The 17,618-nt window shown below is 38.5% G+C and overlaps 1 protein-coding gene across 5 annotated transcripts in view; it reads left to right on the top strand.

Annotated features, from left to right (window-relative positions):
* Nucleotides 1-17,618, top strand: part of MSH3 (mutS homolog 3) — a 183,296-nt gene that overhangs the window by 40,765 nt on the left and 124,913 nt on the right. For all 5 annotated transcript variants that reach the window (XM_006065108.4, XM_006065107.4, XM_044947345.2 and 2 more), the window contains exons 9-11: nucleotides 6,357-6,469; nucleotides 10,364-10,478; nucleotides 16,755-16,839. In XM_006065108.4, coding sequence (XP_006065170.2) covers nucleotides 6,357-6,469; nucleotides 10,364-10,478; nucleotides 16,755-16,839 — 313 coding nt within the window. The remainder of the gene's footprint in view (nucleotides 1-6,356; nucleotides 6,470-10,363; nucleotides 10,479-16,754; nucleotides 16,840-17,618) is intronic.

Here is a 17,618-nt window from a genome sequence, read left to right as displayed (position 1 = left end):
CGTCCTAGTGTTTCTTTACCTCAGCTCTTTCTAATCCTGCAGGGGCTTGGCCCTAAACCTGCTTTTACTTTCTAGCCCCCAGCAGTAACTTGGCAAGGGTCCTTTTCCCTCTGCATGGTGGGGAAGGGGGGTCATCGTGGTCTCTAGAATCTCTGACTTATCCTCTGTCTCCCTCTTGGCTGGGGCTGAAGCAGCCTCACCAGCTGAAATCAGACTGAGTTTTTCTCACTTCCATTTGTTGCCATCTTTAAGATGCTGTCTGTGAGATGGTGTCTGCCTCCTTCTCTGGACAGTGAAAGACTCCTTTTTGACTTTTCTAAAACCCTATACTTTCTATTGAGTTCTTACTGAATTTTTAAAAAGTAGAAAATGAGCATCTTGGTTCACATCAGTGAAAAGCTTGAAGGTGGGCTGGAATTAGGATGGCTGGGTTTACGAGCTCTTCTTCTTTGTCTCCCACTCTGGTGTTGGCTGATGGCGCGTGTTCCGCAAGGTGTCAGGATGGTGGCAGCCACCGTCTCCTGAGCTCCTAGCCCTCCAGGTTCAAGTTGGGGGAAATGGACAGACGTCTTCCGGGAGCGCCTATGTAAATCCAGTTTCCTTTTTTTTTTCCTCTCTTCTTAATAAACAATTTTTAATAAGTAGTATATTCTAATGGTTCAGAAATTTAAAATTCTTAAAAGAATATGGGATGAAAAGCTTTTCTTCTATCCTGTCCTTTTTATCTTTAAGTAGCTCTCTTTGTCTTGTTATAATGCTTTATGTCCTGAATTTTACCTTGTCTAATAGCAAAATCTTGTCCCATGCTTTTTTAAAAAATTTGTGTTCGCCTAATATATTCATCTGGGCAGTTTTTTCCATCTATCCATTTCTACCCTTTCTGAATGATTTAAAATTTTGTTCCTATTGGTAGTGTAGAAAGTTTTTCTATCTTGTAATCCAGTCTGAGGTTAATTTCCTTTAAATAGGTGAGTTTAACTCACATTTGTTGTCATGGCAGATAAATGTGATATTAGCTTGCCTGTATTTAGTTTTCTATTTTAAATATCTTTCAAAGAATCTTTCACGTGTGGTATGTTTTCCTTGCTGTTCTTCTGGGGTTATTCTGATATTTTTGTTCTAGTGGTTGTCTTTGTAATTTGACATTATGCCCTCTGTCTTTTAAGAAAGTGGTGACAGTTCCCTATTATGAGCAGTGATAAAATTAATGAATTTCATCCTAATATGGAGACATCGTGACTATGTTACATGGTCTGTTTTATTTAATCTCAACCTCTACTGCATTCTGTTTTCAGAGGACAGAATTTAACCACTCAGCAAGCTTGGAACTCAGTCTGTATTGTTATTATCAGTAAATACACTGTCAGAAGAGGCCTTGAGTTTTCATAGAGTAGATTATCAGCCTTTAACAAGGCTTTTTTTAATCTATAAAAATGATAGTTTCCAAAGTCAGCATAGATCATAAAATTGGTAAGCTGACATTTGGTCACAATTACATTACCAAAACCTTTGTAGGTAGTCTGTTACTCAACACCTGAAAATTACCAGTTTTACGTCCAAGTTGACTTTAAAAGTTCCTCGGTCTAAGGCTCCCCCTCCTTTTTAGCATGGATTCCACTCTTGTTGAGAGTCTTATCACCACTTAACTTTTCAAATACAGTATATTTGGCAACTGACAGGCATGTAATATACAAAAAGGAATTTTTTAAATTGGAAATCTTAAGACAGTCCAGCTTTGCCTACCCCATGTAATGACTGAGACTCCTCGCATGTTGACATTAGTCCTCCCATCCGGCCCAGAGGGGCGGTTGCCTCCCCAGGTCCCTGGAGGAACATAGCTTCTGCGGCCTCTTTTCCATTCAGAAGGCTTCAACCCCTGGTCACAAACAGCCTCTTAAGAGGGTGGGAAGATGTTTTTTTGTTTCTGTTTTTTTAAAATCATTTTTAAAGTCCTGTGTCAATTACTTGACCTTAGTTGACTTCCTTACTGGTTTTTTTGGTGAAAAGATACTGACTGCCCACCTCTAATAGAGCAGCTAAAACATGAACTGTCTTTGGAGAAGATTTACATTTCCACTTCGTACTCTAGTCCTGTGATGGTCACCAGTATTTTTCATATAGATGAGTGTTTGTGGTCTGCACTTTGCCTGTGGATCACCCCCAAAACGCTGCTGAAAATACCTTCTCCCCCAGCTTCCTGCTGAATTCAGATTGAATTCAATTCAATCTGAATTCAGATTGAATTCAATTCAATCTGAATTCAGATTGAACACATTTGGGGTGTGGCACCTGTGCTTTTAATGTTTGTTGCTGGTGTTTCCCACCCAGGTATTTCCTCAGGCTGCAGTTTGAAGAAACCAAGATCGACAGTTCTCTGTTGAATATAGAAATTTTACTAATATCCAGTTTGACAAAATCCTCTGGCTGGATATTACTCTTTATGTATACAGTGTTTCAGGAAGGCTTTTGTTTCAAAGATACAGTGATTTGATTTTACCATAAAAAGAAAAAAATCTAGGAAACCACAGATTAGAGATTTCACATATAATTCCAACCAGTTTGTGGGGGAAAAAAAAATGTAGGAGGGTATTTAACATACAGATTGCAAAATGTTGAATTTAACACTCTTGTAATGCTTCCATGGAAAGCCTCAGAGATAACTGACAAGTCATTTTTTATCAGATTTAATGGGTTTCTAAATTCTTATCTGCTTCTCGAACAAAATGTTAATTAGAACAGTAATTAAGTTACCAGCTGCCTCGTGTGTTCACTCTAGGAACTTGTACAGAAACGTTGTGGGACTCATGTAAGGTCACTCATTGCTCTTTGAGTGGCTAAATAACTTTGCAACAGGCTTCTAAAAATTCAGGTATTAAGGGTGTCTATAGGAAGATAAAAATTGACAAGAGATTTGCAATAGTTAGTCTGATACTCTCTGCATTGGATTAAGGTGGAAAAATCCTCTTCAGCACCACAGATGGGGGAAAATCCTCCCTTTAAGATTTCTTTCTGAAGCAGCTGATGCCTGTCTAGTTTTATAGTAGAACAGAAAAAGTCTTTGGAGGTAGGTATGCGGGCACAGACATTCTGGGGGAAAAAAACTAAGAAATCAAGTTTATAACTTTATTTAAGTAGTACAGAGCATCATTACAAGTATAATATATTCCAGGAATGCAGGGTTCATTCAGCATTAGAAAATACGAATAATATAAGGTTAAGTGAGAGGAAACCATATGATCATTTTAACACCTGTAAAAATAATGTTAGGTAAGATTCAGTAATCGTTTATGACTAATTTTTTTCTTTTTGCAAAAACTGGGGAACTTACCAAACCTTTGCCTAACAAGTCATTTACTCCAAAACCCACAGCAAATATCATACTTAAGAGCTGAAACTTTGGAAGCATTCCCATTAGCTTTAGTAAGAAACTAAGGATGCCTGTTGGCATTACCTTTGTTCAACGTAGCCCTGGAGGTCTTAGCTTGTAGTGTAATGAGGTAGGAAAAAGAAATGAAAAATAGAAATTTTCCTCTTGTGGGTGATATTAATATATACACAGACAATATAAGAAAAAAGTGTTTAGTATAATTGCTACATATAAGAATTTGGGTTCATGTACACCAATGATAAGCTTTTAATAAATATAATAGAGAAAAGATTCCCTTCATAGTATTATTAATCTAAGAGTGAGTGTAACCAAAGATACATATAATATGGGGAAAATAATAGAACAATATTGTTAGATATAAAAGACATGAATAAGTAGAGATCTTACGCCATCTTTAACAGTGGGATCTCTTAATTTGTTAAGATATCATTTCTCTCTAAATTAGTTCATTGCAATCCAGTCAAAAGCCCAATAAGATTTTTGTAAAACTTGACAAAATGAACCTAAAATTTTAAAGAAAATCAGAAGCCCAGAAGTAATGAAGACAAGGTGGGGGCCTTGCCACAAATATTGATACCAAGCCATGGAAATTACAGTACTATGGCCCTGATACAGAGGTAGACAAAAGATAGTAGAATAGGATATAAGCTAGAAACAGTGTCACACATATACAGAAATGTGGGGGCAGCATCATAAATCAGTAGTAAAAGATGGAATGTTTTATTTTATTTTATTTATTTATTTATTTTTAAATTTTATTTTCTTTTTAAACTTTACATAATTGTATTAGTTTTGCCAAATATCAAAATGAATGGTGCTTGGTCATTAATTCATAATCATATGGAAAATAAAAGTGTATTTTCAACTTCACACCATCCTCCCAAATAAATTTGGATTAATTAAATTTGAATGACAAATCTTAAAAGTCTACTCAAATATAAGAAATAATCGAAAATATAAAAAGAAGCATGTCTAGCTTTATGTACAAATCTTGGAAATATAGTACTGAGTGCAAAAGCAAGTTGTAGAAGTGTATGTATAATAAAGTATTGCTTATATGAAATTTAAAACATGAAACAATACAATGTATTGTGTAAAGATGATAAAATATGTTGTAAAATATAAAAACATACATGGTGGTGATATACACCAAGTTGATGGTAGCATTTACTTCTAAAGATGGTAGATGAATATGACTGAAGAGGGACATGTGCAGGATACATCTGCATCTATAATTTTTTTAGATAAAAATGTTCTAAAGTAACCTGTGGCAAAATATTAACATCAAGTGAATGTCCAATAGTAAAGAAATGGTTGTATAAACTATGGCTTTTACATACTATCAGATATTTTTTTAGCCATTAGAAAGAATGAGTTGTATCTAGGTCACTTTATATGGAGGGAATTCCAGGAGTTATTACTTAGTAGAGAAAACAAGATAAAGGAAAGTTTGTATAAAGTCGCTCCATTTTTATGAAACAGTGTATATGTGAGTATATATGTATATGACCATATGAACATGAAAAAAATGAGAAAGGATTCCTCTTAGGCTGTTAGCATGGCTTGGGAGTGAGGTCATTAGGAAAGGAGAAGAGGGAGGGAAAAGGGGAGTCAAGCAAAATAGGAAATGGATGAGACAGTGTACTATCAGCATGGATGATGATTTGATGATTTTGTTTATGTACTCAGATGAGCATATATACATACATACATGCATATTTTTAAAGAAGTGTTCAGTTCAGTTCATTTCAGTCACTCAGTCGTGTCCGACTATTTGCGACCCCATGAATCGCAGCACGCCAGGCCTCCCTGTCCATCACCAACTCCCGGAGTTCACCCAAACCCACGTCCATTGAGTCAGTGATGCCATCCAGCCATCTCATCCTCTGTCGTCCCCTTTTCCTCCTGCCCCCAATCCCTCCCAGCATCAGAGTCTTTTCCAATGAGTCAACTCTTCGCATGAGGTGGCCAAAGTACTGGAGTTTCAGCTTTAGCATCATTCCTTCCAAAGAACACCCAGGACTGATCTCCTTTAGAAAGGACTGGTTGGATCTCCTTGCAGTCCAAGGGACTCTCAAGAGTCTTCTCCAACACCACAGTTCAAAAGCATCAATTCTTCAACGCTCAGCTTTCTTCACAGTCCAACTCTCACATCCTTACATGACTACTGGAAAAACCATAGCCTTAACTAGACAGACCTTTGTTGGCAAAATAATGTCTGTGCTTTTTAATATGCCATCTAGTTTGGTCATAACTTTCCTTCCAAGGAGTAAGCGTCTTTTTAATTTCATGGCTGCAATCACCATCTGCAGTGATTTTGGAGCCCCCCAAAATAAAGTCTGACACTGTTTCCACTGTTTCCCCATCTATTTCCCATGAAGTGATGGGACCAGATGCCGTGATCTTTGTTTTCTGAATGTTGAGCTTTAAGCCAACTTTTTCACTCTCCTCTTTCACTTTCATCAAGAGGCTTTTTAGTTCCTCTTTTAACTAAAGAGTGGGAGTTGACCTAAGAGGAATTTACTATATTTGACTGGGAAGGCTCTGGTAGAAGAAATGGACTTAGCACAGAGCCAACCAGACAAAGATGCCTTTTTGAGGAAAGAAATACTCAGTGATGTCTTCTCTTGTTAGTGGGTTTAAACAAATGATGCAATTAAATTGATTGCTTTTCCGTTTTTCTCTCTTTCGTGTTTATTAAAGTAACTGACTGTAATTTTAATAAGTTCTTGATAATAGTATGTTTAGAGTGTTCACTATGTGGAGGTGTTATAAAATACCAGTAGTTAAAGTAATAGTATTTTATGAAATGTAGACTTTTGACAGGGAAACCTTAGATCTTTTTTTTTTCCCCATCTTGGGGAAGAATAATGGATGAGTATTTATTTTGGTCAGGTCAGGGCCTGAATACAGATAGTTCAAGATTATGTATACTTATTTTTTAAATTTTTGTTTTTTTTTCTTTCAGTGTGCGGGATGATAGAATTCGAGTAGAAAGGATGAAGAATGTGTATTTTGAATACAGCCATGCTTTCCAAGAGGTTACAGAATTTTATGCAAAAGATGTAGTTGACATTAAAGGTAAATATTTTATACATGTTAGCCATATGTCCACAAATGTAACTGAGTTGAGATTTGAATAAAGGTACAAATTTGACGTAAAGGCTAGTGAAAGCTCGGTAGTTATTGATAAACAACTGGAAGAAGCAGAGGAAAGCATTCACTGTTCTTACACTTAGAGGAATAACTGCAGTTGCTTTTTGTAGTTATGACCATTTTAGTAATGTGATGTTTTTGACATATTCATGGAGTGTGACAAGTTAATTACTGAGTCATCTTCCTTCTTCCTTCCCTCAAAAGGTGGCCATGATTTTCCTTGCAGTTTTATAAAATGTGTGGAGAAATCTCCTAAGGAAGGCTAGCACTTCTAAAAATTAATGCCCAGAATTAAAATACCAGAACATTGTTGACAGTCTTAATAGGTTGAATCCATTATTTGTCTAATTCACATTTCCTCAGCTGAGTATCTGTTTGATTTGGCCTGCACCCCTCATTCTTGCCAGTCCAGCTTATGTTAAGATCCATTTTTACCCTGTTGCAAAGCTTTCACCCTTGGACCAACCTCCCCCAGCTCCCTCTTAGGCATCAGTGTCTTAGGGCATTTTTCCCCCATCCTTTTTAATCTCATGGTGTCTTGGCCGATGCCAAGGAATCATCAAATTATGCTAAACTATAGACAAGACTAAGTCATGAAATTATCATAAGCCACTCTTGGCATCCAATTCACCTAGAATCACATAGGACAGAAAATCCAGTTTGCTGGCACAGCACCGTTTTTTTTTAGCGGGAGGAGTCCTCTCCGTCTTTGCAGCAGTCCATAGAGCCACTGGGTGCTGAACTTCCTGGCATCCTCTAGTGACAACTCAGCTGCAAAGAAAGCAGGTGGATGCAGGGTCTGCCCTACAGGAAACCTTAGCTCTTGCTGGAATTTCTCCAAAGGACATACCAAGTTCAAAGAGTCAATGTACTGAAGGAAGGCCAAAATTCTAGAATCAGGTAATTCCTCTCCTAGTCTGGATGCAGTTTCCTGATTTCAGGCCATTTCCGCCATATGCAGTGCTGTCTCATAACACATGGGCATTCCATCTTTATCAGGTTTCCTGGGGAACAGAGCTGGGCAGTCAAAAGATGAAGTTCTCAGTAGAAGAGAAAAGCGTTAATTCTTCATTTACACCTTGTTTTTACAAAAAGTTATGTTGAAAGTAATATACTTTATATTACAGATTTGTAGAGAGTATCTTATAATTTTTTCTAAAGGTAGTAAATACCTACTGCCAAAAAAAAAGATCAAAACATAGTTGTGTATAAGGAAAAAGGTAAAAGTCCCTCCTGTCAAATTCTTAAGAATTTTTTGATGTACAGGTCTACACATGAATATGCATAATTCTTTATTTTTATTAAATATGACTTGGATTTATTATTTCAACTAATTTTTATTGAATGCCTATTAAAAGTATTGTTTATACTTAAAGAAATTAGACTAAAATTCCTGCCCTTCTGGAGTTTTTTAGTCTAGTGGGAGGAGGTGTACAATAAAATAGTGTTTGAAGGTGATGAGTTCTTTAGAGAAAGGCAGGGAAGGTCTTCCCTGGTAGCTCAGTGGTAAAGAACCCAGCTGCCAGTGCAGGTCCTACGGGTTTGATCCCTGGTCTGGGAAGATCCCACATGCCGCAGAGCAGCTAAGCCCCTGCACCACAACCACTGAGCCTGTGCTCTAGACTCTGGGAGCCGCAACTACTAAGCCCACGTGCCTCAGCTACTGCAGCCTACCGCACCCTGGAGCTCGTACTCAGCAACAAGAGGAGCCGTCGCGGTTGACAAGCCTGTGCGTCACAACTGGAGAGTAGCCCCTGCTTGCAGCAACTAGAGAAAAAGCCCGCGCAGCGGCAAAGACCCCGCACAGCCAAAAATAAATAAATGAGCAGAGTTTAAAAAGAAGACAGACAGGGAAGAGGTGAATTTTTAAATGCAGTGGTGAAGGAAGACCGCACTGAGAAAATGCAATTGAACGAAGATGGAACAAAGATTAGAGGGGTTAAGGGGGAAAACCACGTGGATGAGCAAAGAAACAGTTTTTCAGGCAGAAACAACACTAAGTACAGCATGTCTGAGTGCCAGGTGTGTTTAAAGAATGTCAGGGAGCCTGGGTGCTGGTACAGAGTAGCTAAGGAAGAGACTATTAGGAGGCAAGCTCAGAGATAAAAGGAGATGGAGAGCAGGTTTTTTAGGGACTTTTAGATCCTTATGAACTTGAGCCACATCTCTCAGTGAGTTGAGAGATGTTGCAGGATTTGAAAGCAAAGTAATCTAATGATATGATGTACGTTTTCAAAAGGATTCCTCTGCCTGTTCTGTTAAGAATACCCTATTTCTGCTTTATTGACTATGCCAAAGCCTTTGACTGTGTGGATAAAAATAAACTGTGGGAAATTCTGAAAGAGATGGGAATACCAGACCACCTGACCTGCATCTTGAGAAATCTGTATGCAGGTCAGGAAGCAACAGTTAGAACTGGACATGGAACAACAGACTGGTTCCAAATCGGGAAAGGAGTACATCAAGGCTGTATATTGTCACCCTGCTTATTTAACTTCTATGCAGAGTACATCATGAGAAATGCTGGGCTGGAAGAAACACAAGCTGGAATCAAGATTGCCGGGAGAAATATCAATAACCTCAGATATGCAGATGACACCACCCTTATGGCAGAAAGTGAAGAGGAACTAAAAAGCCTCTTGATGAAGGTGAAAGTGGAGAGTGAAAAAGTTGGCTTAAAGCTCAACATTCAGAAAACAAAGATCATGGCATCCGGTCCCATCAAACAGTGGAAACAGTGTCAGACTTTATTTTTTTGGGCTCCAAAATCACTGCAGATGGTGACTGCAGCCATGAAATTAAAAGACGCTTACTCCTTGGAAGGAAAGTTATGTCCAACCTAGACATCATATTCAAAAGCAGAGACATTACTTTGCCAACAAAGGTCCGTCTAGTCAAGGCTATGGTTTTTCCTGTGGTCATGTATGGATGTGAGAGTTGGACTGTGAAGAAGGCTGAGCGTTGAAGAATTGATGCTTTTGAACTGTGGTGTTGGAGAAGACTCTTGAGAGTCCCTTGGACTGCAAGGAGATCCAACCAGTTCATTCTGAAGGAGATCAGCCCTGGGATTTCTTTGGAAGGAATGATGCTAAAGCTGAAACTCCAGTACTTTGGCCACCTCATGCAAAGAGTTGACTCATTGGAAAAGTCTCTGATGCTGGGAGGGATAAGGGGCAGGAGGAGAAGGGGACAACAAAGGATGAGATGCTTGGATGGCATCACCAACTCGATGGACGTGAGTCTGAGTGAACTCTGGGAGTTGGTGATGGACAGGGAGGCCTGGCGTGCTGCGATGCATGGGGTTGCAAAGAGTCGGACACAACTGAGCAACTGAACTGAACTAAACTGAACTGATAGGGCACAGGGATAAAGGTGGGAGACCAGATGGAAAGCTAAAGGGAAAGTCCTTCCCAGTAGTAGGTGCATACCAATCTAGAGGTACTGAAATTTGTTTATCTATTAATTGATATTCAATTAGGTTTTCTGTAATTTTTTACTACTATGAAAGATTTTTCAACTCATTTCCTTGTATACACATCTTTAACAAGCATTTTGGAGTACTTCTGGGTCAAAGCAGATGAGCATTTTACACTTTGAAAATACTTGATCCCTTGCTTTTGAAAGAAGGTTCAATTCAGAAAATTGCCCTTTTTCATACTCTAGGTATTTATAATCTATATTTTTCCAAAGGGTAATTTTAGGAGTTAAGTGTCTAAACGATTATTTCAATAATTATAAACAAAATTTTATTTCACTTAATGTTTGTTTTTAAATATGATGAATAATAATTTTAATGAAGGTATATATTCTGTTTTTTAGATTCTCAAAGTTTTTCTGACATCATTAACTTGGAGAAGCCTGTGATTTGTTCTTTGGCTGCCATAATAAGATACCTCAAAGAGTTTAACTTGGAAAAGGTGCTTTCCAAACCCAAGTAAGTGGTTTCTGACAAATTTTAAGAAGGGTGGGGTTATATTAAAAAACATTTCTTAAATTGAATTTGGTAAGTACTGTACTCAGTTACCTGCTCTTGATGGAATACTGTATTCTGGGGCAAGAGTGACCTGTGTGGTATTGTTACTGAGGAGTATTAAAAATGTTAGTTGACATAAAAAATTAATAGAAGGCTTAAGAATTGGGTCAGTTTGTATTCATGATTGCTATTGAATGTATTTTAGTGTTGAGTAAAGAACTGTGCTTTATATTAAAGCACAGTTAATTGACAAGTTGTATTAAGAAGGGGTATTTAAAAACGTTCATAAAACTTCATCACCTTTCTTATTCTTGATTTCAGTCATTATTTCACAGACCATAAAGATGAAGATAAAGAGGACAGCCACTAACATAGACAGCTTTTTAAAAGAGTGATTAATTTTGTAGAGTTGAGAGATTTAAAAGCTGGCAATTGACCTTCTAAGAAAGTGCTAGCTTAAAAGCTAGTGGGGAAAAAAGGGTAACAGAATAATTTTCTTGCCTTTCCATGTTCTACCTTTACTGGCCTCTTACCTTTGGCTCTGTGAAGAATTATCCTGTATCATATTGATCCTGTAGGTAAGCTGCTTCCTCTTCTGCAGAGATGGAGTGGACAGATAGGAGCTGTCTCAGTAAAATATCATTTGGTACCAAGATTGGGAAGTCCTTGTCTTTGTCTATTTTAACCCCACCCAATGCACTTCTGAGACTTCTACCCAGTGTCCCAAGTATTTTGAGGTATTTCTATTTTCATTTGGAGAAGGCAAGGGCACCCTACTCCAGTACTCTTGCCTGGAGAATCCCATGGATGGAGGAGCCTGGGGTAGGCTGCAGTCCATGGGGTCGCGAAGAGTAGGACATGACTGAGTGACTTCACTTTCACTTTCCTGCATTGGAGAAGGAAATGGCAACCCACTCCAGTGTTCTTGCCTGGAGAATCCTAGGGACGGCGGAGCCTGGTGGGCTGCGTCCGTGGGGTCGCACAGAGTCAGACACGACTGAAGCAACTTAGCAGCAGCAGCAGCCATTCTCGTTAGAGAACAAACTATACTAAGCCATGTGTGAACCTGGTCCTTGTTCATCCTGCTGTTTCTTATGATCTCATGTGACGTCCTCCACAATTTTAGGATCAGGGCTTGGCCAAAGACTTGAGCGCACCCTTCTACATCTCTCTGTGTGCGTCTCTGTCGTCTCTGGCATTCGGTCTCACAGTTTCAACTTTCCTTGGTCTCTCCAAGAGGTTAGTCCTAGTGTTTATCTCTTTTTGTTTTTCTTCTCTCAGGCACCACAGTTCTATGCTGCCTGATGTTCAACTGCCTGAAAAACAATTTAAAATACACACACAAACACACAATTATATACATATGTGTATGTGTATATATGTATATGTGTGTGCGCATATGTAATACAATGTGTCCAGTTTTCTAATTGTGGCTAAAGAGCAATGTTCATGCATTTAATCTTTTTATGAATGAAAGCAGGTGAGGTTCCATGATTAAATACCACACAAAAGCAACAGAAGAGGGAGATGTATAAAGTAACAGCAGCTTTCCTAAACAGGGTCTATGTCTTGAAACTTATGGAAAACAAATTTTCACTTAAAAATTAGCAGTGGGAAAAGAACCAAATTGAAAATCCCATATAAAATTATAATAGAAAAGAATGGGGAACAGGATAATATCCTTATAGAAAATAAACGCACACCAGAAAGACATGCTCACAGATGAAATAAAAACTATAACCTACTACTTCAAAATGAGCTAAACGACGTTAAGGAAATGATGCTAAATGTGAAAGAACAAAGGAGAATAGATGAGAAATAGGAAGGCTTTGAAATGAGATGATAAGACTTAAGAATGAACTATATGTCCAGAAAAGATCAATTTAGGAATAAAGAGTAAACTAGAAGGAACACAAAAGAATATAAATATAACACTGATACTAAAAACAGATTAACATGGCAAGCCAAATGAGACATCTATCCTTAGAAAACCCTATTTCAAGCTTGACTCTTGACTGGCATCTGGGACTTGCATTTGGGGCCAATCTCCAGCATTTTCTGGTAAGAATGACTCCCTGTGCCTAAACCATTTCTGCAGGCAGTATGGTTTATATTGGACAACTACTTACTTTCTGAGAGCTGTAATTTTGGCACCTGCTCAGGAGCAGGTACCTTTGTAAAAACAGCCCCCCAGTGAAAAATCTGGAGAAGGCAATGGCACCCCACTCCAGTACTCTTGCCTGGAGAATCCCATGGGTGGAGGAGCCTGGTAGGCTGCAGTCCATGGGGTTGCTAGAGTCGGACACGACTGAGCGACTTCACTTTCACTTTCCTGCATTGGAGAAGGAAATGGCAACCCACTCCAATGTTCTTGCGTGGAGAATCCCAGGGATGGCGGAGCCTGGTGGGCTGCCATCTCTGGGGTCGCACAGAGTCGGACACGACTGAAGCGACTTAGCAGCAGCAGCAGCAGCAGTGAAAAATCCTGGGTGCTGAGTCTCTAATGAACTTCTCTGGTAAATATTTCATATACATTGCCACAACTCACTCTGGGGTAGGTAAGTGCATCCTGTGTATTTCTGCCAAGGAGGACTCTTGGAAGCTTGCCCTTGGTTTCCTCCAGGCTTTGTCTTGTGTACCTTTTCACTTTTCTGATTTTGCTTTATATCCTTTCACTGCAATAATCATAGCTATATGAACTGTATGCTGAGTACTGTGTATTCTCCTAGTGAATCCTTGGAGATCTGTAGGTCATCGTTCTTACTATTTTCTTCTCTAATATGCTTACTGGCAGTAGTTAGGAATGCAAAGATATTCATTTTAATTGCAAATAAATTAGAAGTGAATTTACAATAAAACTGAATTTTTGTAATATGATATAATTTCTAAGTTAACAATCAAAAGTTAGACTAATAGTGAATGTATGAACTCTGAAAACTATATAGAGAATTATTTTATACTATGGATTTCATATGTAAGATGGTGCATATGGTAGGTTTTTTTTTTTTCTGTTTTCATTTTCAAATAATGTTAACAGTATTTAAATAGAATCTTTGTAAGGGATTGATCTTTCACATAAGGTCTGCACCTTTGCTGCCTTTGTCTGAATCAGAAAGATTGGTTTTCATTTTTTTAAAAGTTGAAATAGGAGTGAGAAATAGGAGTGATGTGGAATCCTAAACTTCTTTGGCAATTTTTAGCAGGAATGTTTTTCTCCCATTATAAAACTTGATGTACATATACATCCTATGTATTATTGTTGTCTGAAATATTAATGAAGTATTTTCCCATGTTACTTGGAAGATTTCTGTCGAAGTTCACACAGTGTGAATGCTAGCCAGGCCTTGTTTATAAGGTTTATTTCAAAGCATATCAAATTTGGTTTCTTCCAAAAGGATAAATAATTTAGAGTTGCTTCATCAGTGATCACTCCTGTCAAATTCCTAGGGAATGCTGGCAGATACAACCCTGAGTTCAAAAATATATATATAATTCCTACCTGGAGAAGGCAATGGCAATCCACTCCAGTACTCTTGCCTGGAAAATCCCATGGACGGAGGAGCCTGGTAGGCTACAGTCCATGGGGTCACAAAGACTGAGCGACACGACTTTCACTTTAACTTTGAACATTCTTTGGCGTTGCCTTTCTTTGGGATTGGAATGAAAGCTGACCTTTTCCTATATGTAAATTGATGCCACTCTATTCTCATGACAGGTGTTCCCCAACGATGCTCCCAAGTCAGCCTTCTGAAATGGGGCCACATTTTTGCAAAGAAACAAGGCAGTTGGTGCTTTCCCCACACTATGGGGCCAGTTTCACCCATGGTGAAGCTGTGATAGTTTAGAGAGCGTTTGTGGTTTGGTTGGGGAAAGTCCTACTGCCTTGGGTCCTGGGAAACCTAAGGCCAAGGAAAAGGCTCTTCCAGAGCAACAGGAGATGGGCAGAGGTGGCCTGGGCAGAGGCTCCTGGAGAGCTTCGGACTTTAGGCTTCATGAGGCCCCTGGGAGAGCCAAGCTTCTGCCCCTGTCTCCACCAGCACCTTGCCAGCAGCCTTGAACCTAGTCTCGTGCCCTCCCAAGACTTGCCATCACCACCTGTGCAGGAGACCTATTAAAGCTTTCTACATGCGTGCTAAAAATATATATATATATATATATATATATATATATATAATTCCTATTGAAAATAGGCATCGACAGAGGAAATTTCTTTTGTATTTGTAAGGAAGAGTCGCAACTCCAGAGTACTTTATCATCCAAACATGGGAAACCTGAAAGCAGAGTTAGTTCTTTTAGTTGTTTGGTAATTATTGTGCCATAGGAATCGGGTTAACTTAATATTCCTAGTGGTCGATCTCTTTTATTAAGATGAGTGCAGATGTCAGTGCTGCTGGGCTGTGGATTCTTGATGCCAGCTAAGCATTCCCAGTGTCTGAGAATGATTAACACTTTATTGACGGGGGCATTTTTGTCGAAACTCATGCCCGTGGCATTAATACATCTCTGGTCAATAATATGTTAAGGTACTCAAGTGTTCATTAATCACCCCTAGGATGTAGTTTAAACCTGTCAGGAGAGGGGAAAGTAAGTGACTTTATTTAAACCTATGAGACCTGGTTGGGTACCAACTCAGAGGCCAGGCTAGCAGTACTTCCAACTATTTTTCACCATGAAGGAGTATGAACATCTGTCAGTTGTACAGCAAATCACTGCCCAATTGTTTCTTCCTAAAAATAATGTTTTACATTTTATTATTGTCTCTGGATGTTTCACATATATTTCTGGGCTTTATGACTCAAAGGAAAACAAAGAAACCTAAACTGGCCTCCCCATCGAAAGATGGCAGACCTTTGCTGAGCATCTGCTTTCTGCTAGGCTCTGCAGGTGCTGCAAAATGTGTAAGGCATAAATAACCTATGCCTCCACAGAGCTTAGATCTATTAATAAGGATCACCGAAGAACATAAATTTCCATAATGCAAGGCAGATTAACAGTTACAAGAAGAAGAGACTGGGCGCACATACCTGCTATCGGTGTTGGAGTTGCTTCCCTCTGAAAATCTTTTAACAAGTCATCTTTTGGAAGCTAGGTAAACCTGTCACAGGTATATTACACTGCCACGGGACAATGTTGAGTCGCTAGGTAGTGTTCCTAATATGCAGCAAGTTATTTCTTTTTCAGGGCTCTGGGTCTTAGCTGTGGGAGTCATCTAGAAGTCAAGGCATCTCTCAATGAACACTGGCTCCTTGGCCTTGATTCTAGGCTCTAGATTCCTAGATGAAGGCTTTCTTCCATTACTGGCTTGGGAAACTGGATTTTGTTTGTATCTTATTAGGGCCATGATGAGTGGGATTGGTTTTATGATGCAAACATTCATGCTTTCCCTCCAAATAGCTTAGTGACCTGCTGTTATTTTCTTTGCTTTGAAAAATGAGCCATCAAGTCTATAAGTGCTGTGGATAGAAATGTCAAAGGACTGACTTATAAAGGAAATTAATTATTGAATTAGTAATGCATTGATTAATATGTTTTTTAACATGAAAGACTAACAAGGATGCAGTTTGAATTGTGCATGCATTTAGTAATCACATTGAACTCAATACTCAAGCTTGTTTGAAATTTATTGAGCTTTTAATCTAGTTTGGGGTACTTGGAGGGGCATAAGGAAAATGTGAATTCTTTGAACTAAATAATTTCTACTTTTTCAGTTTAGACTTTACTAAAACATTAGCCACATGAATGTGTGGTCTTGATTATAGAATAAATAACATTTGCACGTATCAGAATGTTGATTAAAAGTTTTTAAAGTGTTTATCAAGATGATCTCATGCCAAAGAAGAGGGAGGACATTTTAAAGAACCTTGACATATTTTTCTAGCAAATTGCATAGCTTTTCCTGAAGAGACCCCCCCCACTTGCTTTCCTGATACTATGACTTGACTATGCTTGATTCTATTACTGGAAATTAAAAAACTAAAAAGCTGTTAATACCATTACTTCCCTTGTTTTAGTTTTTGGTGTGAGAACGGCTGTCCTTTCACATCAGTTTACCTAAAAGCACCAGCACTGGTGGAAGACAATCTTTTAATGAATATTCTTCTGGCTTTTTTTGGTTTGATTTCCTATCAGAGGGCTAAAACTTCTGTTGTAATGTTACTGGAATATTTGTAACCACTGAATTTGTTTCTTTGTTTCTTTATGCACTTGCCTCATGGCTTTTATTTCATTCCTTTACAGGAATTTTAAACAGTTGTCAGGTGAAATGGAATTTATGACAATTAATGGAACAACATTAAGGAACCTGGAAATCCTTCAGAATCAGGTCAGGCAAACATAAGGGCTATTTGATTCAAAATGGTTTTGAAAAGAAATTTGGGATGAAGCAGCAGTCTGTTCTTAGTGCAGGTGAAACAGTATTGTCTTCAGCCGGCTGGTCTGCCTCACATCTCTTGGTAATTGTACTGCTCACTTTTTGGAGAATCAAATACATGAAATACTTATTTGGAGGTTACATTGGGAGCTTTAGAGCATGCTTTTTAATGATTGAAGCAATATGGCCGTCCTCATATTTTCTATATTAAATATTTCTTTGTAAAGGTATCATCTTTAGAAATTAATATACAGTGGATATTTTTGATCTGCTTCATTATGTTTTTCTATATATGTTTGTTTTCTACATAACTTTTTGTTAAAATGTCCATAGCCTTACTTCATTGTCCAGCGTATAAAACAAGTTTCTCTGATACTGCGTTTAACTGTGAGATACATAATACTTCACTTCACAAACTTTCATCATTGCTTACTTGCCCTTTATTGATGAATGTGAAGGATAATGAAGATATTAAAATTATTGCTTTTATTCATTAAATTATCACTTGAAAGTGTGAGCTGCTGCTGCTGCTGCTAAGTCACTTCAGTCGTGTCCGACTCTGTGCGACCCCATAGACGGCAGCCCACCAGTATCCGCCATCCCTGGGATTCTCTAGGCAAGAACACTGGAGTGGGTTGCCATTTCCTCCTCCAGTGCATGAAAGTGAAAAGTCAAAGTGAAGTCACTCTAGCGACCCTATGGACTGCAGCCTACTAGGCTCCTCCGTCCAT

Source organism: Bubalus bubalis, chromosome 9, assembly GCF_019923935.1.
Source record: "Bubalus bubalis isolate 160015118507 breed Murrah chromosome 9, NDDB_SH_1, whole genome shotgun sequence".
Classification (NCBI taxonomy): Eukaryota; Metazoa; Chordata; class Mammalia; order Artiodactyla; family Bovidae; genus Bubalus; species Bubalus bubalis.
Note: the sequence above shows the minus strand (reverse complement) of the source record. Positions and strands in the feature narration are given on the sequence as shown.